The 25368-nt window shown below is 40.5% G+C and overlaps 1 protein-coding gene across 1 annotated transcript in view; it reads right to left on the bottom strand.

Annotated features, from left to right (window-relative positions):
- Positions 1-25368, bottom strand: part of SENP6 (SUMO specific peptidase 6) — a gene marked incomplete at both ends in the record, with an annotated part of 96151 nt that overhangs the window by 60295 nt on the left and 10488 nt on the right. Inside the window, 4 exons of the mRNA XM_080700507.1 lie at positions 2280-2384; positions 3205-3350; positions 11880-11937; positions 13501-13594. Of these exons, the coding sequence (XP_080556633.1) occupies positions 2280-2384; positions 3205-3350; positions 11880-11937; positions 13501-13594 (403 nt within the window). The remainder of the gene's footprint in view (positions 1-2279; positions 2385-3204; positions 3351-11879; positions 11938-13500; positions 13595-25368) is intronic.

The following is a 25368-nucleotide window of genomic DNA, read 5'->3' on the forward strand; positions in this document are numbered from 1 at the left end:
ACTAAGCAGCTAAGGCTGACTTCGAACCTGTGCGATCCTCCTGTCTCAGCCTCCCAAGGGCTGGGATTACAAGCGTGCGCCACTACACCCGGCCACTTTGTTGTTTTGAAAACTCATTTGTACAGAGCAAAGGAAAGAGAGAATACAGAATAGAGGTAAAAGAAAGGGGTTTGGTTTTTTTAAAAAAAAAAAAATTAGGAAGTTAAAAAGGGAAAACAAAAGAGAGAGGTATGTAGGTAATAATCATTTATGGAAAAAAGTATATTATGAATTATGCTGAACTACTACCCAAATAAAATATTGTGCTGTACTGTTAATAAGCTTTTATTAAAATATAAGCTCTAAGGTCTGGGGCTGAAGCTCAATGGTATTTATTTTTCTTATCCTTGGAAAAATAAATATACTAGAGCCAGGTTTGGTTGCACACACTTTTAATCCCAGCATTTGGAGACAGGAGGATGGTACTTCCTGAACAGCCTCAGCTACTTAATAAGGCCCTGTGCCTCCCTTTGAGACTTTGTTTCAAAATAAAGAATAAGGGCACACAACTTGTTGGGATGCTGAGACTGGAGGATCATGGTTCAAGGACAGCCTCAGCTACTTATGGAGGCCCTTCACAACTCACTGAGACTCTGTTTCAAAGAATAAAGACTAGCCTGGGAGTGGCGAGTGGCAGCACACGCTTGTAATCCCAGCACTTGGGAGGCTGAGACAGGAGGATTGCACAGGTTTGAAGCCAGCCTCAGCTATTTAATGAGGCTCTCAGCAACTTAGTGAGACCCTGTTTTCAAATAAAGTATAAAAAAAATAGATCTAGGAGTATAGCTTGGAGGCAGAAAAGCCCCTGGGTTCCAACCTCAATATCAAAAATCTTTTAATCAATTAATTAATTAAAAAATAAAAAGACTAGAGCCAGCATGGTGGCACATGCTTGTAATCCCAGCACTTGGGAGGCTGAAACAGGAGGACCGCACATATTCGAAGTTAGCCTCAGCTACCAAGTGAGGCTCTCAGCAACTTAGTTAGACCCTGTATCCAAATAAAAATAGGTCTGGGAGTACAGCCCGGAGGTAGAAAAACCCCTGGGTTCCACCCCTAGTACCACCAAAAAAAAAAAAAAAAAAGTAAAAATAAAATAAAAAGACTAAAAATGTAGGGCTGGAGGTATAGCTTGGAGGTAGAATGTGGTTTTGACACTATGAATTCTTTGTGTGTGTCTGGTGGTGGTGGTGGGGGGTCTACTGGGAATTGAACTCAGGGGCACTCTCCCTATGTGCTACACCCCCAGCCCTATCTTTAAGATTTTATTTTGCAACAAGGTTTTGCTAAGTTGCTCACAGCCTCAACAGATTGCTGAGGATGACTCTGAACATTTGCTTCTCCCGTCTCAGTCTCTCAAGTACTATACCAGTTTGAGAGTATGAATTCTTATAAATCATGTGAAGTAAGAGCTATAGTTTTTACTCTTTAGTGCTCAACTACCAACTTGAGGATAAATCAGTCAAACACTGTAAGGTTAAATTGTATAAATCAGCTCAATTTATGTATTTTCTTAGATCTCCTGGGTTATAATGCAATACAATGGCTCGTATTTTAAAAGTCTCTTATAGAATGTGATTATCTTTTTCTTTTCTTCTCTTTTCTTTTTGCAGATCTGGGGATGTAACACAAGGGCATTCAACCTCCAAGCTACATTTATTCTTTAGTTTGAAATAGGTTCTCACTGAGTTGCAAAGGGCCTCACTATGTTGTAGCTGAGGCTGTCTTCAAACCGCAATCCTCCTATCTCAGCCTCCCGAATGCTGGGATTACAAGCATGTGCCGCCATGCCCGGCTAGAATGTGATTATTTCAAAAGCAGATAAAAAAATAAAACTTCAGGTCACAAATTATTACAAAGCTATAGTTCTTCACAGATAGTGAAAACAGTAAAGTTCCACAAAAAAATTGTTTTTATTTAATTTTTTTGAGGTACCAGGGATGGAACCCAGTGGCATTCTATCTCTGAGCTACACCCCCAGCCCTATTTTTTATTCTTTTTTATTTTTTGAAACGGTCTCATTGAGTTGCAAAGGGCCTCACTAAGTAGCTGCTGTCCACGAAGGGCGATCCTCAGGTCTCTGCCTCCATACAAGCATGCACTACCACGCCCAGTTTTTGTGTTTATTTTAAGTAAACTCCTATTAAAGAGGTTTGTGTGTGTGTGTGTGTGTGTGTGTGTGTGTGTGTGTGTGTGTGTGTGTGTTTAATATGTGTAACGCAAAGAATTTAAATCCTTACCTTTGGGCTGCTGTTTTTACTACTGCTATCTGAGCATGAGCATGATGAAAACGTCTACCGTGAACTACAGTTCCAGAACATAATGATGCATTTTGTGTATTTTCACTGCAAAATTCAAGAAATAAAGAATATTTAACAGGGAAAAACTAAATATACTTGACAAAACAAACCCTTTTAAATATGAGCATACACACACAACAAAAACCTTTCCCACTTAAAAGTAAAAAATTATAGATAAACCCAATCAATCATGTAACTTGCTCTGTAGGTGTTTTCTATTTCCTGAATTGTTTTTCAAAGGTTTCCGAACCAGGTCAAGGGGGAAAAAAAAAATAATGTACATCACCAGAATAGAAATTAAGAGTCCTAAACTCTACTTCTGATTCTGCACTAACCTGAAAGTTATTCAGTCTTTATGGATCTTAGCCATCTATCTATAAACTGACATAGTTGAAATTAGTGATTTTATAGGCTATTACTTATAGCACAATTGTACTAGTAACAGTGGCTCAATATGGTAATTATTAGGAAAGCAAGAGGAAGAATAAGTAATGTTGGAGGGGCAGGCTTACATTCCCTTGTTGAGACAATCTTAATTAGAATCTCCTACATGGCATGTGACCATCCCACCCTATGGTGCCTTCTACTACTTCTAGTACATTTGCTATCTATAAAGTAAATGCATAAGATGACAGCCTACTGAAATTTCTTGCAATATCTTTTTATTCAGAATCAAGAAATCATTATAATCAATCCTACTCCCAAGACTGAAATAAAGAATTCATATACTGGAACCATCCTACCTGTTGGCCTGACAAATTCAAAAGAAAAGGTATACAGTGAGCCTGCTGGCTACCAAGGTGGTTATCTTTTCCTACTAGACCTTTTATCTTTTCTGTAGAATATTGTGATAAAGCACCTATACCTTAATTTCTTATTGTTGCTCAACATGTTAAGTCCAATTGGGTTGCCTTTCAAAGTTTTAAAACTTTCACTCTTGTTTCGTCTTACATATGTCTTCAAGATGAAATCACCAGAACTAGTAGGAACAATTTCAGATCGACGACTTAACTGTAAAAAAAATCCATAAATATTAAAGAGTCAGTAAGTACCATAATGTTATTTATCATCAACTATTTGAAAAAACAAAAATGTACAGCTACTAGGGACAGATGAATGAAGGTGATTAACAGTGGCATGGACCTTGGAGTAATTCAATAATGGTGCTTTTATTTTCTAACAAGAATGCAAATTTGAAGGAACATCAGGGCATTTTATTTTTCCCATTTAAATCTCTCTAAAGTACTAAAAAGAAATGAGGGTAGTGGATATTAGGACAGTTTTCTTCAGAAAGTAAAAAAATTCATTTCCTCAGTAGGACAGCACTGCCAAATGTGGCAATCAGTTCTCGCTTCAACTTTTATCTTTCTGTAAGAATTTTTGCCCTAGCATAAACGTTTCTATATAAAAGTGGAAAAATGAGGTCAGGCGTTGTGGAGCACGCTTGTAATCATAGCATTCGGTGGCGGAGTCTGGAGAATTGAGGTTTGCGGACAGCCTCAGTTACTTAGCTAGACCCTTCACAACTCAGTGAGATCCTGTTTCAGAAAAAAAAAAAAAAAAAAAAGACAAAAACTGGGACTGGGGGTGTAGCTCAGAGGTACAATGCCCCTGGGTTCCAACCCCAGTACCAAAAAAAAAAAAAAAAAAAAAAAAAAACCAAAGGAAAAATAAGAAAATGTCTTTATTTCATCACAGGTACAAATGTTAACATAAAAGTATTAATCACCTGGAAGAAATCACAACATAACAGGATAAATTCCTCCTTGATTTCCTTACCAAAGAAAACTGTATTTGGTGCACGCATTGCATAAGATAGTAAAAAAAAAAAAAAACCAAAAACTTTCAGGGGCCAGGATGTAGCTCAGTGGCAAAGGCTCTGCTTCATAGGTGTGGCAGTCTGGGTTCAATCCCCGCTTCCAAAGGGACAAAAAAAAAAACCTCTAGCCGGGCTACTGGCGCACGCACGCTTGTATCCCCACGCTTGGGAGGCTGAGACAGGAAGATCACGCAGGTTCGAAGCCAGCCTCAGCTGGCTTAAGAGACCCTGTTTCCAAAAAATATATATAAATTAGATCTGGGAGTGTAGCCCGGCGGTAGAAGGGTTTCGAGGAACACCAGTACCACCAAAAATAAAACAAACAAAAACAAAAACAGCCGGGCGTGGTGGCACACGCTTGTAATCCCCGCACTTGGGAGGCGGAGACAGGAGGATTGCGCAGATTCGAAGCCAGCTGCACTGGCTTAAAAAACCCTGTTTCCAAATAAAAATATATATATTTTAAAAAAATAGGTCTGGGAGTGTAGCCCGGAGGTAGAAGGGCTTCCAGGAACCCCAGTATCACCAAACAAAACAAACAAAACAAAACAAAAACAAACAAAAAACAAGGTCCTCAGTTCTTAGTAATAATTTCCTCAAAGCAACATTTAAAGCCAGGCATGGTGGCACACCCTTGTAATCCCAGCATTCAGGAGGCTGAGACTGGAGGATGACGGTTCACAGACAGCCTCAGCTACTTAATGATGCCCTTTGTGATTCAGTGAGACCCTATTTCAAAATAAAGAATAAAAAATAGGGCTGGGGGTGTAGCTTGAAAGTAGAATGCCCCTGGGTTCCATCCCCAGTACCCCCCCCCACACACACACAACATTTAAACAATGATTTTCAACTGCTTTTATTTCATTTTTGTTGTTGTGACTGCATAGTGACAGGGTCTCACTATGTTGCCCAGGCTGGCCCTAGCCTCCTGAGTAGCTAGAGCTAGAGCTAAGTGCCACTGTACCCAGCTTAAATTCATCCTTTTGTTTTGTTTTGTTTTGTTTTTGTGGTACTGTGCATGGAACTCAGGGGCATTCTACTTCCAAGCTACACCCCCAGCCCTATTTTTTTATTCTTTATTTTGAAACAGGGTCATTCTGAGTTGCAAAGGGCCTCACTAAATACCTGAAGCTGACCGCAAACTGCGATCCTCCTGTCTCAGTCTCCTGAATGCTAGGATTACCAGCGTGCGCCACCACACTGGACTTTAAATTCATTCTTGAAGCATGTTTATCACTCTTTTGTTTTTAAAAAAAAAAAAACCTGTAAGATAATCACTTGACATCCCTCTTTCTTTCTTTCTTTCTTTCTTTTGTGGTACTGGTGATGAAACCCATGAGCATACCTCCAAGCTATACCCTCAGCCCTATTTTTCAGTCTTTTTATTTTTTTTTAAAGGGTCTCACTGAGTTGCAAAGGGCTTCGCTAAGTAGTTGAGGCTGTCCACAAACTGCAATCCTCCTGCCTCAGCCTCCCAAATGCTGGGATTAAAAGTGTGTGCCACATGCCCGACTCCTAATTATTTCTATAGATACCCTATAGTACCTTAAGAAATATTTCCCATGAAAAAGTCCTCCTGAGGAGAGAGTTCTCTGTGCCAGCACTGCTTGTTTTCTGGCATAACTATATTCCAAAACTTAAAAGTACCTATTTTAGACACACTGCTCATCACTCTCTTCCTAAGACATTTCCTTATTACCTACTCTCTTTTGGGTTGTCAGACTATTAGGATACAAGAAACCTAGAGTAGTGGGCTGATATTTGAACTGTTTCCTACAAGGCTTCTATTGATTCCAGGAGATACAGAGAAGCTGAAACCAACTTCTAACAGACTTCCATAGCCAGGGGGATAAAAACTGGAGTTGTTACTCTGTCAGGCACAAAGGACCTCAAAATACCTCAAAATATAGTGTTATAGCTTACCACCACATGTGATTAGAACTATTATAGCCCTCAGAGATGGGAATCCAGATCCTTTCTAATCATGTCAACTTCCAGATTGATTAAAGCAGTAGTTCTCAAATTCTAGAGTATACTAGAATTAACTAGATGATTCAAACTGTTTAACCCTGCCAGTAAATGTACATCTTCTCTAGAGATTATCCTAGGCCACAAATTAATGGGTACCTTTCATATGCACTACCAATTGTTCAACCAAGCTCACAATATATAACCAAAAATCAAGAGAAACAACTGACAATAGAAACAGAACTACAGAGGAAAGATAATGAGGTTATCAACATTCTTTCATTTCTCTGAGTAAGAGAATACAATCACTTCTGCGTTTGGATCAAACCTAGGGCCTTATGCAAGCACTCTACTACTGAGCTACATCCCCAGCTCATTTTAATTTATATTGAGACAGGGTTTTGCTAAACTGTCCAGCCTGACCTCAAACTTGTCCAGTTTCCCAAATTGCTGGAATTACATGCACGCCATACCAGCTTTGGTGACCTTTTTATATAGAAAATGTACTATTATTACCATGAAAATATAATGACTTAGGAATTGGTCTTTCTTGTCAAGTACCTTTACTTGTAATCTTGGGGTAATTAAATACTAATTAATAAAGCTGGTTGTGGTGGCATAAGCTTGTAATCCCAGTACTTGGGAGGCTCAGACAGGAGAATCATGTAAGTTCAAGGCCAGCCTCAGCTACTGAATGAGGCTCTCAGCAACTTAGTGAGACCCTGTTTACAAATAAAATATAAAATAGGTCTGGGAGTATAGACTAGAGGCAGAAAGCCCTAGGTTCCATCCCCAGTACCTCAAAAGAAAAAAAAAAATAAAGATATAAACCACCATGCCTGGTGGCACAGGGCTCTAATCCCAGTATTTAGAATGCTGAGACCTGATGGTCACACTTTCCCATACAGACTCAGCAATCTAGTGAGGCCCTTTGCAACTTTAGTGAGACAATGTTTCAAAATGAAAAATAGGCCTGGAGATGTAGCTCAGAGTAGAATCCCCCTGAATTCAATCCCTAGTACACACACACACACACACACACACACACACACACACACACACACTCTCTCTCTCTCTCTCTCTCTCTCTCTCTTTCTCTCTCTCTCTCTCCTTCCCTCCTTCCCTCCCTCCCTCCCTCCCTCCCAATCCACTAGCTAGCCCAGGAATAGGAATTCAGTAACAATTAGCAAAACATATTTCTTCAAATTATTTTATCATGAATAATTAGTTAACCTGCATTTTGTTGAGAAAAGTTAGGCCTGTCCAGACACTGTGGTCCATAAATATACCCAGGTTATTCTAAAAAAAGTACCCTAGATCAAAGTGTGATTCTCAAAGTGTAGTCTCTAACAATATTAGATCACTTATGAACATTTTTATTTATTTATGTGTGTGTATGGTACTGAGGGTGGAACCCAGAGGCTTTCTACTCCAGGCTATACTCTCAGACCTATTTTCTATTTTATTTGGAAACAGGGTCTCACTAAGTTGCTGAGAGCCTCACTCAGTAGCTGAGGCTGGCTTCGAACCTGTGCGATCCTCCTGTCTCCGCCTCCCAAGCGCGGGGATTACAAGCGTGCGCATTACAAGCGTGCGCCACCACACCCGGCTTCAGCCTTTTTTTATTTTGAAACAGGGTCTGAAAATAGGGTCTGGTGAGGGTCCCTGTGTTTCTGATGCTGTCTTAGCCATCCAAGTACTGGGATAACAGGCGCGCACCATCCTCCAATTGATTCTGATATACACCATGTTTGAGAACTATTCTCTTAGTTGATATTGCTATACAATCTGCTAAGAATGCCAAAAGCAAAAGATTGCAATTAAATACTGATCATATATTATTTCTCCCTATATTATTACAACAACTAATATTTCTTAGGTACTTACTATGAAGTGCCATTATGCTAATTACATTATAGGAAGTATCTCATTCAATCTCCGTGGTTTTTTTTTTTTGGGGGGGGGGTATTGGGATTAAGGCCAGGAGCATTCTGTTTCTGAACTACATCCAGAGACCATTGATTGATTGATTGAGGTACTGAAGACTGAACCCAAGAACATTCTACCTCTGAGGTAAACCCCCAGCCCTATTTTTTCTTTATTTTGAAACAGGGTCTCGCTGAGACAGGTTCTTGCTGAGTTGCAAAGGGCCTAAGTAGCTGAAGCTGGCTGCAAACCGCAATCCTCCTGTCTCCGCCTCCCAAATGCTGAGATTACAAGTGTGCACCACCACGCCCGGCTTTTATTTTTAAATTCTTAAACAGGGTCTAAGTTGTGGACAGCCACACTAAATTGATGAAGCTAGCCTCAAACCTGCAATCCTCCTGTCTCAGTCTCCCAAGTGCTGGGATTATAGGCATGTGACACCATGCCCAAATCAGTTTTCGTATTTTACATATTCCAGTGGTTTTTCAGATTGAGACACAATAATTGTACCTAAAACACCAGGCCAAATATATGACCCTAGGTACTGACAACCCAGAAAACGCTCAAATTTCCTACTTCTATTCATTTTTTGATTATTGTTTTTCTTTGGAGAGGAATACTCGGGATTGAACCCAAGGACATCATACCTGTGTGCTGTACCTCCAATCCTTGTTATTTTTTACTTTGAAACAATGCCTGGTGAAGTTGCTAAAGCTCATCTCCAACCTGTGATTAACCGCCCAATGCTGGGATTGTAAGTATGCACCACCACATCCAGTTTCTATTTTTATTCTCAACATAATCTCTCCAACATATATTATTTAAACTTGCTAACAACTCTCTATTCCTATATTTTAAAAGCAAAGAAGCTGCAGCCAGGCATGCTGGGGTACTGCCAAGACAGAAGGATTGAATGCTCAAGCCCAGCTCAGCAATTTAGTGAGACCCTGTTTCAAAATAAATAATAAAAAGGGCTGGGAGTGTGGCTCAGAAGTAGGATGCCTTTGTGTTCAATCTCTAGTACTGAGAGGGGGAGGAAAAAAAAAAGCATGGTGGCTAAGACAGGAGGATCATAAGTAAGTAGTGAGACCCTGTTCCAAATTAAAAAAAAAAAAAAAGAGTTGGAGTATAACTCAAAGATAGATCACTCTAGGTTCAATCCCCAGTACAACAAAAAACAAAAAACCTTCCCACACAATAATAAAAAAAATTTTAGAACACATGGCACATCCAATTCTCTCCTCCTCATAGTTTTTATTTAATAATCTATATCAAATTAATGGGAACAAATAGGATATAAGTAAAAATTGAGCAATTTATGGCAGATTATATCACAGATTAGAGCACTCCTATTAATAAAATCAAGATGATATATTCAGCACAGTGTGATGGCTCATGCTACTCAGAAGGCTGAGACAGGAGGATGTCAGGTCTCAGGGCAGTGTAAACAACTTAGCCAGAGTCAATCTCAAAATAAAAATAAGCCGAGCGTGGTGGCACATGTTTGTAATCCCAGCATTTGGGAGGCTGAGACCGGAGGATCGGGGTTTGTGGACAGCCTCAGCTACTACTTAGTGAGGCCCTCCGCAACTCAGTGAGACCCTGTTTCAAAAATGAATAAAAAAAAAAAAAAATTGGGCAAGGGATGTAGCCAGAAGGTCAAATGCCTCTGGGTTCCCTCCCCAAACCTACAAAAATAAAAAAATAACAAGAGGGCCAGTAATGTAGATCACTGGTAGAGTGCCCTGGCTTAGATTTCCAGTATCAAAGAAAACAACCAAAAGAAATACAAAGAAGACCAGTAGGTGACAGATATATTTGTTGACATAAGAAAATATATTTTTTCCAAGGCAATAACTACTAAAGCAAAGAACAAAAGAAAAACAAACAAAAAAATTCTAGTGGAAAAACTAGGTTAAAATATAGCTATAGCCGGGCGTGGTGGTGCAGGCTTGTAATCCCCGTGCTTGGGAGGCAGAGACAGGAGGATTGCGCTGGTCCGAAGCCAGCCGTGCTTAAGAGACCCTGTTTCCAACTAAAAAGTATAAAATAGGTCTGGGAGTGTAGCCCGAAAGTAGAAGGGCTTCCAGGAACTCCAGTACCACCAAAAATAAAAAAAATAAAAAAGATTAAAAAAAATAAAATTATATAGATAGATAGATAGATAGATATAATCACACGCTTGTAATCCCATCATTTGGGAGGCTGAGCCTGGAGGATCGTGGTTCATGGACAGCCTCAGCTACTTAGTGAGGCCCTCTACAACTTAGTGAGACCCTGTTTCAAAATAAAGAATATAGAACAGGACAGGGGATGTAACTCAGAGGTCTAATGCCCCTGAAAAACACACACACACACACACACACACACACACACACACACACACACATATGCTATGTGCTACATAATAACATTTTTATCAATGACAGTCTGCATATAAGATGCATATACACATAAGTTACATAAGGGTTGAAACCTATCACTTAGTGACAGCACAGCCATCATAATGTGTTTGATAATATTATAAAAAACCTCCACTGCCAGTCAAATAAAAGTATAGCACAGAGCCAAGCATGGCGGCACACGCTATAATCCCAACATTCAGGGCGCCAAGACAGGAGGATTGCGGTTCACAGACAGCCTCAGCTACATAGCAAAGCCTTTCACAACTCAATGAGACCCTGTTTTAAAAATAAAAAGACTACAGCACCGGCCTTGCCTCATGGCAGGCTCTGATCCCGGCCTCGCTGGCCCCGGCACCGGCCTACCCTCTCAGCAGGCTCCGATCTCGGCCTCGGAGGCCTTAGTAGTAGCCGTGCCTCATGGTAGGCTCCAATCCTGGCCTCGCTGGCCCCGGCACTGGCCTAACCCCTCGGCAGGCTCAGATCCCAGCCTTGGAGGCCTCAGTAACGGCCTTGCCACAAGGCAGGCTCCGATGCCAACCCCGGCACCAGCCTTGAAGGCCCCAGCACCGGCCTTGCCTCACGGCAGGCTCCAATCCCGACCTTGCTGGCCCCGGCACCGGCCTAATCCTTTGGCAGGCTCTGATCCTGGCCTCGCTGGCCTCAGTAGCAGCCTTGCCTCATGGAAGGCTCCGATGCCAGCCGCTGGCCCCAACACCGGCCTAACCCCTCGGCAGGCTCCAATCCAGGCCTCAGAGGCCCCAGCACCGGCCTTGCCTCACAGCATCTGGCCACTGGCCCCAGCACCAGCCTAACACACATAATAATAGCACATAATACAGTAGAATACTATACACCCACTGAAAAGAATCAGTGTTTTTACAGACTCCAAGTATATTAAATGTAAAAAAAACTGTACAGTATATTACAATTGTGTCTTACACTGCCTAACATCTTGTGCTACTGTTTGTTCAGTGCCCTCCAAAGGCCTAGGTACTGACCACTTTGGCACCAGAGTGCAGTGGAGCCCTCAGGTGGAGGGGCATGGTGGGAGTAAGGTCTCTGAGGGAATGCCTTCGCAGGGCACATGTTTCCCAGCTGCCCAGAGGTGAGCAGCTTTCCCCACCACTCCCCACTGCCATGAGGTATTGTGCTGCCACAGGCCCAAAGCAACAGAGCTCCACAACCATGGACGCTTCTGCAAGGAGCCAAAATAAACCTTTTCCTGATTAAGCTGATTAACACAGATATGTTCAATAACAAAAAAATTGACTAATACACATTCCCATATGCATAAACAACAAAGTGATATTTGCCTCTGGGGTGGGAGGTGGGGAGTTGGGGCTTACAATTAAAACAGTCTTTTAAAGTAATAATTTTAGTATATAATTTAAAATAAAAAAACACTTAAAAAGCAACACTTGCCTTTTTTCCTTTTGAGGTTTCAGAATCCTCATCTTCTATACTGAGTAGATTTGCCCCACTACACAGAAAATAAGGGAAAAAAAAACTTAAGTAACATTAACAATGCATACATTAAATTCACAAGTTTTATCCTTTATACTCTCCTAATTCAGAAAATCAGCAAACTTTTTCTGTAAAGAATGAGATAATAAAATATATCTGGCTTTATAAGCCATATGACTTCTGTAACAACCACTCTTTATCATAAAGTATTATTATACAAAATCAGATGGGTGGCAAGTTTGAGACCATATGCCATAGTTTATTGAATCCTACTATAAATGAACATATGATTTTTTTTAAGCTATGAATTTTATATGTTCTCATTCATTTTTCCTTTCTGTCTTAGACTGACATTTAGGGAAGAACAGAAAAATAAAATACAGAAGAAACATACTGTTAAAAGGGAAAAAATTAGCTAATTAAAAGAAAGTAATTCCAATGGTACCACCATAGTAAAATAGTTATACATCCATCAATCAGATATATCAACCCTTCACTATTAAAACTACTAATTAAAATTTATACACAGCATTCATTCCAAGGACATTAACAAGGTATAATAAGTGCTTTGTTTAACTTCTACCTGGGAAAACATTAACGCTTATCATTTATAGTAGTGCCGCTTTCTCTGATGGGAATCTAATCTAAGATGAAAATGGTGGTAGGAAGGTCATACTTGGAAAAGAAAGATACTATGGGACTTAAACTTTCATATAAAATTAAGTGCCTTAATTTGGAAAATGATAGTGTTTCAAATTGCTGCCCAAATAGAATGTTCTTCTCCTTTTAAAAGAATATTTTCCTTTATTTGAAATCTTCTGTTGTTTGGTCAGTTTGGGGGTAAGGAGACTGGGAATTAAACCCAGAGTCTCTAAACTACAACCCCAGCTATTTTTGTTTTTATTTATTTTATTTTATTTTATGTGGGTCTGGGGATGGAACCCAGGGGCATTTGACCTCCGAGCTACACCCCCTGCCCTATTTTTTATTCTTTATTTTGCAACTGGGTCTCACTGAGTTGCAGAGGGCCTCACTAAGCCGCTGAGGCTCTCCGCGAACTGAGATCCTCCTGTCTCAGCCTCCCAAATGCTGGGATTACAAGCATGCGCCACCACACCCTGCTCTTTGTTTTTACTTTGAGACAGGGTCTAGCCAAGTTGCCCAGGCTGGCCTTTAGCTTGATAGCCTCTTCCAGCAGCCTCCCAAGAAGCTGGGATCAGAAGCATATGCCAATATGCCCTGCTGTATGATCAATTTTTAATCGTAAGGTTACATGTATTGGAAGCATGTGGTGGTACAACCCTGTAATCCCAGTACTTGGGAAGCCAGACAGAAAATTGCTGCTTCAAGGCCTGCCTCAGCAATTTAGCAATTTTGTGAGACCCTGTTTCAAAATAAAGGGGGGAGGGGGACTAGGAGTGTAGCTCATAGGTAGAATGTCTCTGGGTTCCTTTGCTACAAAAAAAAAAAAAAAAAGTTTTAAGTAAAGAATACCGTACTTAAAGTCTTTCCATGAAATACTGTTCTTCTAATGAAAAGTTTCATTCTTATAAAATATCTGAGGGAAAAAGTTCCTTACTCTTTATCTGTATCTCCTTCACTTTCTTCTTCATGATCAAAGCTCCAATTATTTTTAAAACCTCCATCTCTCTTAGACTCTGTTCTAGCCAAAGCTGAAATAAAAACAAACTGAGATAAGTATCCATTAATAGAGCTATTAAATATAAAACAAATTTGAGCATTTCCCAAGCTCTTTCATTATTCTAGATTTTAAAAACTTGCTTGCTCTTTTATTTTCTTGTATCTTATTTCTTCCGAAGAGAAGACCACATTGTAATCTGTTTTTCCATCTAATTTACAGTCAGTCATCCATGTGTATGTGCATATGTGTGTCTCTCCTAGTAAAAGCTCTAATTAGCAAGAAAAAAATGTGGTATATGAAGTTTATAAAAATCAGCCCTAAGTCTCAACCTCTGATTCATAATTCCAGAAATTATTAACTTAATTTATATGGCTTGCTTTTCTTATCAGGATTATATCCAGACTACTAGCCTCTTCTTTAAATTCAGTTACCTCTGCCTTTTAACAGAAGAAAAACAAAACAAGGTCTTCTGTGTTGATAATACAGTTAATTTGATGACCAAAAAAATCCCTATATCAGAACACCAAGGATGCTCATTCTGAGTATAAAAAACCACTAAGTACATGGCTGAACGCCCCCGAAGTAATAAATAACTACAAAGTAGAAACCCAGAGAGACAAATGAAATTTCAAAGCTTGCATCTACCTTAAACACATGACAAAAGCCTGATGTCCTTCCTAGAGCTAGCAGGATAAAAGGCCAGGTTAAAAAGCAGACAACACAAAGGGCAATAGTCTGATTAGGTAAGTCAGAGTGAGGGTAGGGAGGAACTCACTAAAATAAAGACAGCAGGGATACTCATGATGTCTTACCCGTGGTGCTGGGTTTTGAACTAAGCTACAAAGTGAATCTACCTCAGGGTAATGCTATGGTCTGTTTGTGTCCCCCTCAAATTTTAAATGTTGAAATCCCAAGCCCTGCCTGGGAATGGTGCTGCATGCTTGTAATCCCAGCGCTTGGGCCTGACACAGGAGGATAGCACAGGTTCGAAGCCAGCCTCAGCTACTTAGTGAGGCTCTCAGCAACTTAGTGAGACCCTGTTTCCAAATAAAGTAAAAAATAGGTCTGGGAGTATAGCCCGGAGGTAGAAACGCCCCTGGGTTCCCCCAGTACCACCAAAAAAAAAAAAAAAAAAAAAATCCCAAGCCCCAAGCTGGTGGCATTAAGGGGTGGGGGTATTTGGGAGACACAAGGCAGAGTTCTTATGAGATTAATATCCCTTATAAAAGAGAGCTAGGGGAGTTTGCTACCCTTCCACCACAGAAGAACACAATCAAAAGGTGCCATCCATGACAAAGCAGGATCTTAACAGATGCAGACATTGGATACCTTGATCTGATTTCCCAGCTACCATAACTGTGAGAAATTTGTTGGTTAAAAGATCCCCAGACAGCTGGGCATGGTGACACATGCTTGTAATCCTAGTACTTGGGAGGCTGAGATAGGAGAATCAAAGGTTCACAGTCAGAATCAGCAATTTAGTGAGACCCTGTTTCAAAATAAAAAAATAAAATAGGGCCAAGGATGTGGCTCAGAGGTAAAATGTCCCATGTTTCAACCTCCAGTAAAACACACACACACACACACACACACACACACACACACACACACACACACTTCCCAGAAAAAACTGGGCCTGATGGCCCATACCTGTAAAATAAGAGGATCACAGGTTCAAGGCCAGCCTTAGCAATTTAACAAGGCCCTCAGCAACTTAGTGAGACAGTTTTTTTGTTTTCACGGTACTGAGGTTGGAACCCAGGGGCATTCTACCTCTAAGCTACTCCCCAGTCATATTTTTTAGTCTTATTTTTTTTTAAACAGGGTTTCATCGAGTTGTAAAGATCCTCGCTAAGTAGCTGAAGCTGTCCACAATCCGTGTGTGATCCTCCTGTCTCTGCCTCCCGAACATGTGCTACCACACAGCTGGCTGATACCCATTTTAAAGTAAAAAATAAATTGGGGCTGGAGTTCAACCCCCAGTACCAAAAATAAATAAATAATAAATAAATAAATAAATAAATAAATAAATAAAATGTTCTCAGACTATCAAAAGTGGATCTACAGATTCAGTATAATCCCTATTAAAATACCAACCTCATTCTTCACAGAGGTGCCAAAAAAAGAGTCCTAAATTTTTTTTTCTTTTTATTTTTTTGCATGTCTGGGGATGGAACCCAGGGGCATTTGACCTCCGAGCTACACCCCTGCCCTATTTTTTATTTTTTATTTTGAAACCGGGTCTCACTGAGTTGCAAAGGGCCTCACTAAGTAGCTGAGGCTGTCTGAGAACCGCGATCCTCCTGTCTCAATCTCCCAAATGCTTGGATTACAAGCATGTGCCACCAAACCCAGCTAGAGTCCTAAAATTCATATGGAAGAACAAAAGACTCAGAATAGCCAAGCAATTCTGAGCAGTGAAAACCATGCTGGAGGCATAACAATCCCTGATTTCAAATTACACTACAGAGCTATAGTAACAAATACAAAACCATAAGTCACTTCAACAAAAATGATACACTTCAACAAAAATGATACAGAAGCAAATCCCTCACAGCTATAGTCAGTGTGTGTGTGTGTGTGTGTGTGTGTGTGTGTGTGTGTGTGTGTGTGTTACTGGGGAATGAACATAAGGATACTCTACCTCTGACCTATACCCCCAGCAGCCTTATAATTTTTTTTTTAAACTGGGGATGGAACCCAAGGTCATTCGACCTCTGCAGTACATCCCCAGCCCTAATTTTTATTCTTTATTTTGAAACAGGGTCTCACTAAATTACAGAGGGCCTCACTAAGTAGATGAGGCTGGCCTCGAACTGTGGTCTTCCTGTCTCAGCCTGCCAAGTACTGTTCTTTTTTCTTTTTTTTTGGTGGTACTGGGGATGGATCCCTTCTGCCTCCGGGATACACTCCCATACCTATTTTATATTTTTTTTATTTGGAAACAGGGTCTCTTAAGCCAGAAGGCTGGCTTTGAACCTGAGCGATCCTCCTGTCTCTGCCTCCCAAGCGTGGGGATTATATGCCTGTGTCACCACGCCCAGTGGTACTGTTTATTTTGAAACAGGATTTCACTAAGTTGTGGAGGACTTCACTGATTTTTGACAAAAGAGCCAAGGCAAACACTGGAGAAGACAGCCTTTTCAACACATGGTGCTGAGAAAACTGAACAGCATTATGTAGAAGAACAAAACTAGACAGCTATCTCTCACCCACAGTCAACTCAAGATAGATCAAAGATCTAGAAATTAAACCAGAAATTTTGCAGTTACTAGAAGAAAACATACGACCAATGCTTTAACATTCTTGAAACTGGTAGAGACTTCCTCAATAAGACCCCAGAAAAGCAGGAAATAAAACCAACACTGGAATAAACGGGATAGCATCAAATTAATAAGTTTCTGAAGAGAGCCTACAGAATGGGAGAAAAGACCTTTGTCAGCTTCTCCTCTGATGAAGGAATATCTAGAATATATAATAATATATAAGCAACTTTAAAACAAATCCTTGGGGAGGCTGAGACCTGGAGGATTGCAGTTCAGAAGGATTGTTCACAGACAGCCTCAGCTACTTAAGGTGGCCAGACAATTCAGGAAGACCTTGTTTCAAAAATGAAAAGACTAAGCAGGGCGTGGTGGTGCATGCTTGTAATACCAGCACTTGGGAGGCTGAGGTTCAAGGACAGCCTCAGATACTTAGTGAGGCCCTTTGCAACTAAATGAGACCCAGTTTCAGCAGAGCGTGGTGGCACAAACTTGTAATCCCTAAACTTGGGAGGCTGAGACAGGAGGATGGCACAGGTTCAAAGCCAGCCTCAGCTACCTAGTGAGGCTCTCAGCAACTTAGTGAGACCCTGTTTCCAAATAAAATATAAAAAAAAAATACAAACAATGAATGCTGGCAAATATGTAGGGAAATACACTGTTAGTGGGATTGTTAATTAGTACAACCACTATGGAGATCTTATATCATATTGTCGTTCTTCAAAAGACTAGGAATGAGACCAAAAAATGACCTAGCTATACCACTCCTCAATATATTGTGTTTAAAGTTTTAGGTTAAAGCTTTACAAAGTGCTATGAGAGTGTGGTGCGGTGTAGTTGCTAAAAAATTGCTCAAACGAATAATGTTGATCAATAATATTGTGTGTAATAAATTATAAGTAGCGGGCAGGCATCTAAGCTGGAAAAGGCTTACAGGAGAATTCCTGGAAAAACTAAGGGCATCCACCCTACCTGAGAGCATCTGCCCAACCCAAGGTCGCATACCTTAGATAAGAGACCCTCTCTCTCAAGTGACCTTCTCTCAAGTGACCCTGTTATCTTCGGTAACATCTGTGCACTTTGTGTAACTGCTTTAAGGTATAGAGTGGTAAATGTTAAAAGTCAAGGCTGGCCGGGCGTGGTGGCGCTTGGGAGGCAGAGACAGGAGGATCGCGCAGGTTCGAAGCCAGCCGCGCGCGCTGGCTTAGGAGACCCTGTTTCCAAATAAAAAAATGTAAAAATAGGTCTGGGAGTGTAGCCTGGAGGTAGAAGGGCTTCCAGGAACCCCAGTACCACCAAAAAAAAAAAAAAAAAAAAAGTCAAGGCTGATGTAGTAAGAATGACTTTGCAAAAAATAGTAGATAAGATACCCCCTAACCCTACCCTATTATCCCAAAAAGGTCTGTACAAGTTACCTTATTGGATGGAAGCTGCAAATTCAAAAAGCGTCATCAATGATGTAACAGAATGACTCGAAAGATGTACAACTGTATAAAAATCCCCCCCAAATGGCGGTCCTGGCCCTTGCCGCTTTATGTGGAGACACATGCGCTTGGGTCCAGGTTCGAACCTGTAATAAAGTGTGGCTTGACGGACTAATAATTGGTTATGGACAGTTATTCTCGCCCGAATACGCCACAACAAATATCTTTACAAAAGAATTAAAATTAGAATACTACAGTGATACGTGCATACCCATGTTTAAATCAACACAATTTACAACTGTACCAGTATTGGGAATGGCCTAGGAAGATTTGAGAAAGCTATGATTATTAATATAATTTAAAAATTGGGTGAGGGGCAAATCTGTGCAAGGACTTGGTTTCTGCCTAAAATCAGGCAACTATTCCAATGGAAATAAACCTAGCTAAAAGTAATTAACAATAGGAGAGAATTAGGCCTTTCTCTATCTAAAGACAGATCTTAGGAGAAGAGAACTAGACCTTTATCTAAAGACAGATCTACATGATTGGATAAGCTAGCTAAGATGGTGGGAGGGGTCAACCTTCATGAAAGGAGACAACTTGCCACATCTTGCTGGGGGAGGTACCTTACAGGGATGTTCACTAGTCAGAATTACGCAAACAAGATGGAGGTCATGGGTATAAAAAGTCCAGTCCATGTGTGATCCCTTTGGTGTATTCATTCGAGTCACCCCTCCATGCCAGTCTGGTATAGAGCTGTACCTATCCTCTGTATTTCTATCTTTCTAATAAACTTTAAATCTTCAGCAACTGTCCAAGCTATGCATATTTATTCTTAGCTTAGGACAAGAACCCATGTTTTTTTTTTTTCTGTTTTAGGTTGTTTTGGGTTTTGTTGTGGTTTAAGGGAAAGTGTGTTCGGGACCCTAACAGAGGTCCCAGGGAACAGTTTTCCCACAACCATACTCTCCCAATCTGCAACATATTTGGCGCCCACGCGGGGCTTTGTTTTGGGTCATCCCACTATGTCACTCTGTGGCGTGGTGCTTTGCTCTAAGCTCTAGCTTTACCTCTTTCTAAGGGCACCAAACCATATCAGGAACCAACCTAGGTATGTCAACAGATGAATGGATAAACAAATTATGGTGTATATATATACAATGGAGTTTTACTCAGCCTTTACAAAGAACAAAATTACATGTCATTTTCATGAAAAGGACAGAAATAGAGAATATTGTGCTGAGATCGGCCAGTCTCAGAAAGCTAAGGGTCATATATTTTCTTCATATGTGGAAGCTGGAGACAAAACAAGAAACAAAAGGGACTTCAGATAAATGAGAGAGACCAGCAGAATAGCCGAAGGGGATTGAGAGAGGGAGGTGAGGAATGGAAAAAAAAGAAATGATAAAGCAAATGAAGGTTTCAATACCAAACTCACTAACATGTGTGGAAAGGAAGGGGGAGTAGGATGAAATCTGAAGGCAAGAAAACACACCAAGCGCTGTGTGCATATGTCTGTTATCACTTAGAACCTCACTATGATATGTAACAATGAACAGATACAAGTATTAAAAATAAAAAGGTTCCCAGTCTATGTTATTGTTACACAAGCCTAAATGGACTAAGAACATGAGGGAATTCCTAACCATCAGCCCCTAATTACTAAGGATTGAGACCAGAATTTTCACAACTGACACAGCCTAGAAAAATCTATAATTGAGCCAGACGTGGTGGCGCACACTTGTAATCCCAGCATATGGGAGGCTGAAACCAGAGGTTTGTGGTTCACGGACAGTCTAGCTACTTAGTGAGGCCCTCCGCAACTTAGTGAGACCCTGTTTCAAAATAAATAAAAATAGGGCAGGGGATGTGGCTCGGAGGTCAAATGCCCCTGGGTTCCATCCCCTGACAAGGAAAAAAAAAAAAAACTATGATTAAAATCACCTCCTCTTTGGTCTCAGATGCCAAAGCAAGAAGACAAAGGGAATGTCATCACTTAGAAAGTGCTGCAGTTAGCCGGACGTGGTGGTGCACGCTTGTAATCCCTGCGCTTGGGAGGCTGGGACAGGAGGAAGGCATGGCTTCGAAACCAGCCTCAGCTACTTAGTGAGGCTTTCAGCAACTTAGTGAGACCCTGTTTCCAAATAAAATATAAAAAGGGTCTGGGAGTATAGCCCAGAGGTAGAAAGCCTCTGGGTTCCACCCCCAGTAACACACACACACACACACACACACACACACACACACACACACAAGTGCTGCAGTTAAGTTACCCACACTGTGCCACTGGTATTGCTCTAAGGCCTATCACATTCAGAAGTTAGTTACCTGTAGCAAATGTGGTTACTTGACCATGCACAGGAAAAAAATGAGCACGTAGGCTAAAAGATGAAATGCTACTGAGGCTATTCTGAGGAGGCACATCTACACCTAAAACTTGTATATCGCAGATTCAAGCATAGATTCCATGAAGGAACAACACCTAAACCCAAGAGGGCTGCTACTGGAGGATCCAGTTCGATGTTTAGAATTTCAACAATTAATCAAGCAATAAATGCTCTGGTTTTAAAAAAAATACCAAAAAGCCGGGAGTGGTGGCACACACTTGTAATTCCCAAGCTTGGGAGGCAGAGACAGGAGGATCGTGCAGGTTCAAAGCCAGCCTCGCTGGCTTAAGAGACCCTGTTTCCAAATAAAAAATATAAAAATAGGTCTGAGAGTGTAGAAGGGTTCCATCCCCAGTACCACAAAAAAAAATAAAAATTAAAAAAAAAAAAAAATATATATATATATATATATATAGAGAGAGAGAGAGAGAGAGAGAGAGAGAGCGCACACACGCGTGCGCGCGCCAAGCATGATGGTGCACGCTTGTAATCCCAGCATTTGGGAGGCTGAGACCGGAGGATCACAGTTTGCAGACAGCCTCAGCTACTTAGTGAGGCCCTCTGCAACTCAGTGAGACCCGGTTTCAAAATATAGAAGAAAAAATTGGGCAGGGGGTGTATCTCTGAGGTCAAATGCCTCTGGGTTCCATCCCCAGACCCACCAAAAAAAAAAAAAAAGAAAGAATAAAAGCTCACATAAAAAGATTTTTAACATTACTAGCTATCAGGAAAATGTAAATCAAAATTATACTAAGATGCTACTCACCCATCTCTCCCCCCCTCACGGGTTTGGGGATGGAACCCAAGGGCATTTGACCTAAGCTATATCCCCTGCCCTATTTTTTTTTTAATTCTTTATTTTGAAACAGGGTCTCACTAAATTGTGGAGTGTCTCACTAAGTAACCGAGGCTGTCTGCAAATCGTGATCTTCTGGTGTCAGCCTTCCAAATGCTGGGATTACAAGTGTGCGCCACCACGCCTGGCTCCTCACCCATCTTTTTAATTATTTATTTTTACTTATTTTGTGATACTGGGGATTGAGCCCAGGGGCTTTCTGCCTCTTAGCTACACCTCTCTATCCTTTTTTTTTGCTCTTTTATTTTGAAACAAGGTCTCACTAATTTGCTGATGGCCTCAGTAAGTAGCTGAGGCTGGCTGAGACCTGTGATCCTCTTGTCTCAGTCTCCCAAATACTGAGATTTTAAGTGTGTGACACCCCTACTAGAGTGCATAATTCTACACTGGATCCTGAACCAGAATTTGTGTGTGCGCGCGCACATGTGTGCACGCGCTAGTAAGAAATATTTAAGTCACATGGTAAAAGTTGAAGGAAAAGGTTTGTAGATTATGTCAATGTTACTTTTCTAATTTGATAATTAATTTGTAGTGATTTAAAAGAATATGTGGCCCCTTAATGGAAAAAATGATTAGGTGATGAGATAAAAAATTAAATAGGGGCAAATGGGTATGTCTGAAATTTAAGTTCAAATGGTTCAAAAAATTTCTGTATGCTTATGTAAATAATATATCCAAAGGAGAAAGAATATATGATGAAGCCCTTAAGCAAGGCTGTAAAGTGAAGCAAGCTATGGAAGAACAAATACAGTATGACATGTAAGACTATATAATTATGTATACTGTAAATATATGTAAATTCATGTATTGGGTACATATAGTATATATATTTATAGTTCAGAGATACATACAGAGTAAAGCATAAACTGGGCGTGGTGGCGCATACTTGTAATCCCATTACTTGAGAAGAAAACAGGAGGATCACAGGTTCACTACCAGCCTCAGTGAGGCCATCCGCAAGTTAGACTGTTTCAAAATAAAGAATAAACTAAGGCTGTGGTGTATCTCAGAGGTAGAATGCCTGTTGGTTTGATCCCCAGTACAAAAAAAAAAAAAAAAAGCAAAGTATAATGTATGGGAATGAAAACTACCAAATTAAAGAATGCCTCTGGAGAGGAGGAGAATGCAAGAAGGGTTCAAACTATCACAAGTAAGATTTTATAACAATGAAGAATAAACTTTTTATTTTTTTTATTTTTTGCAGTACTAGGGATGGAAGCCAGGGGCACTCTACCTCCAAGCTTCACCCCCAGTCCTATTTTTAGTCTTTATATTTTTTGAAACAGGGTCTCACTGACTTGAGAAGGGCCTCACTAGGAAGCTGAGGCTGTCCATGAACCTCGACCCAGCTTTATTTATTTTGAAACAGGGTCTCCTAAACTGCTGTGTGCTAGCCTTGAACCTGTAATCCTATCTCAGCCTTCCAAGTACTAAGATTATAGGCCTGTACCCATTTGTTCAGCATGGTGTAGGCCTTTTAAGAGGTGGACCCTAGTAAGATGTTCTTTGGTGGTTGGGGCATGCCCTCCAAAGAAATGGTGGGATAACCCAGACTCTCATGCTTCCTGGCTTTAAGTTGATCCCTCCTCCTACACATGCTCTGCGGTATGCTACAGGGCCCTTGCCAAAGCCAGTGTCATGCTATTTGTAATTGTAGCCTCCAAAATTGTTAGCTAAATAAACCTCTTTTCTTTCATAAGTAGTCTGCCTCAGATACTTCTATTATAGCAATGGAAAACCAATACAGCTGATAACCTTAATTTGTAGTTCACAATGGACCATCTATTATTGCATCTCTCCAAATGTGACTTAAATATATAACTTACATGTTGTAATTGTGGGTATTTAATAGTTTGTCTTTGCCTTTGTGCATTAACTGTTGTGTTTTCTATTAAAATTGTTTAATTAAATTATTTAATTTTGTGAGTATATGGTACTAGGGATTGTGTCAAGGGACATTCTACCTCTAAATTACACCCCTGCCCCCAGCCCTTTATATCTTTTTTGTTTGGAAACAGGTTTCACAGTGTGCAATCCTCTGTCTCAGCCTCCCAAATACTGGGATTAGAAGCATGGGCACCCACACCAGGCTAATTTCTATGTTGCAAATTATATAATTGTTTTCTAGAGTTTAGGTAATAAAAACTAGAAAGAGATTAACAACTCTAAACATCACTGAATGAAAAAAGGGCAGGAAAGGAGAAAAAAAAAGGCCAGGAAGTTTCTGCTAGACTTTCTCTTTTCTTCTTACTTATGCCTACCAGCTTTCAGAAATGCCAATCAGGTCCTGATTAAATAAAAGTAAAACTAAAGAATGTTTATGCTACTATTTATCCCTTTGAAACGAATTTACAAACTGTGTTGTCTACTTTTGTTTTCTAAACCAGAATTTACAAATTTTTTATTTCACAAGAACTGTCATTTTCAAGTCTGAGAAAGGAAGTATCCACCCGCACATCCACAAGGACTGTTCCTAGACCCTCAGTAGATACAATGCAAAGTACCAAACCCTGTAATTTGAGGACCTACTCTCCCACCTTTTTTTGCGGTACTGGGGTGGAACCTAGGGGCATTCTACCTTTGTGCTACACCTCCAGCCCTATTTTTTATTCTTTATTTTGAAACAGGGTCTCAGTGAGTTGTAAAGGGCCAAAGTACCTGAGGCTGTCCTTGAACTGTGATCCTCTGGTCTCAGTCTCCCCAAATGTTGGGATTACAAACTCATGCCACCACACCCATCTAAGTCTTATTTATTTATTTATTTATTTATTTATTTATTTATTTATTTATTTATTTATTTATGGGTCTGGGGATGGAACCCAGGGGCATTCGACCTCCGAACTACACCCCCTGCCCTATTTTTTTATTCCTTATTTTGAAACCAGGTCTCACTGAGTTGCAGAGGGCCTCACTAAGTAGCTGAGGCTGTCCTTGAATTGCGATCCTCTGGTCCCAGCCTCTCAATGCTGGGATTACAAGGGTGCGGCCACCACACCGGGCTTGCCCTTTTAATTAAGCATCTGTTATATATACACTGCTGCTCTGACTTTTGTAGTCTGACATGTAACATTAGATATTTTCGAGGGGGGGGGACTGGGAATTGACCATAGGAGCAATCTACTACTGAGCTACACCCCTAGCCTTCTTTTATTTATTTTTCAGTACTGAGGATGGAACCCAGGGGCATTGTACCTCCAAGATATACCTGCAGTCCTATTTTTATTCTTTTTTAAATTTTTTTATTTTTTGGTGGTACAGGGGTTCCTGGAAGCCCTTCTACCTCCGGGCTACACTCCCAGACCTATTTTTTTTTATGTATTTTTATTTGGAAACAGGGTCTCTGAAGCCAGGGAGGCTGACTATTAACCTGCCCGATCCTCCTGTCTCCGCATACCAAGAGCAGGGATTACAAGAGTGCAGGGTCTCACAAAGCTGCAAAGGCCTCACTAAGTCACTGAGGCTGGCTGTGAGCTATGATCCTCCTGTCTGAGCTCCCAAGTATGGAGATTACAAGCATACACCACCACACTCAGCTCTTACTTAATTTCTGAAGCTAGGTCTTAACTAAGTTGCCAATCAGCTTTGCTAAACTGCTAAGACTTTGCCTCTAACCTACGATTCTCCTGTCTTAGCCTCCCAAGTACTGGGATTATAGGTGCCTGCTACTGCACCCAGCATAAAGTTTTCTTTTTTCTTTTTAACAGACATTTAGTCTTACTGGTAGACTTTAGGAAACTCAGTATAATTTTTTTTCTTTCCTTGTTAAGTCAAGAACTTTCACCCTTTCACTTAAAGGAAGTACTTTATGGCTTCTCTTTGGCATACTTAAATTGCCAACATCACTACTCTTTTAGTACTTTGGAATCACTAATATT

Source organism: Muscardinus avellanarius, assembly GCF_963383645.1.
Source record: "Muscardinus avellanarius genome assembly, chromosome: 8".
NCBI lineage: Eukaryota > Metazoa > Chordata > Mammalia > Rodentia > Gliridae > Muscardinus > Muscardinus avellanarius.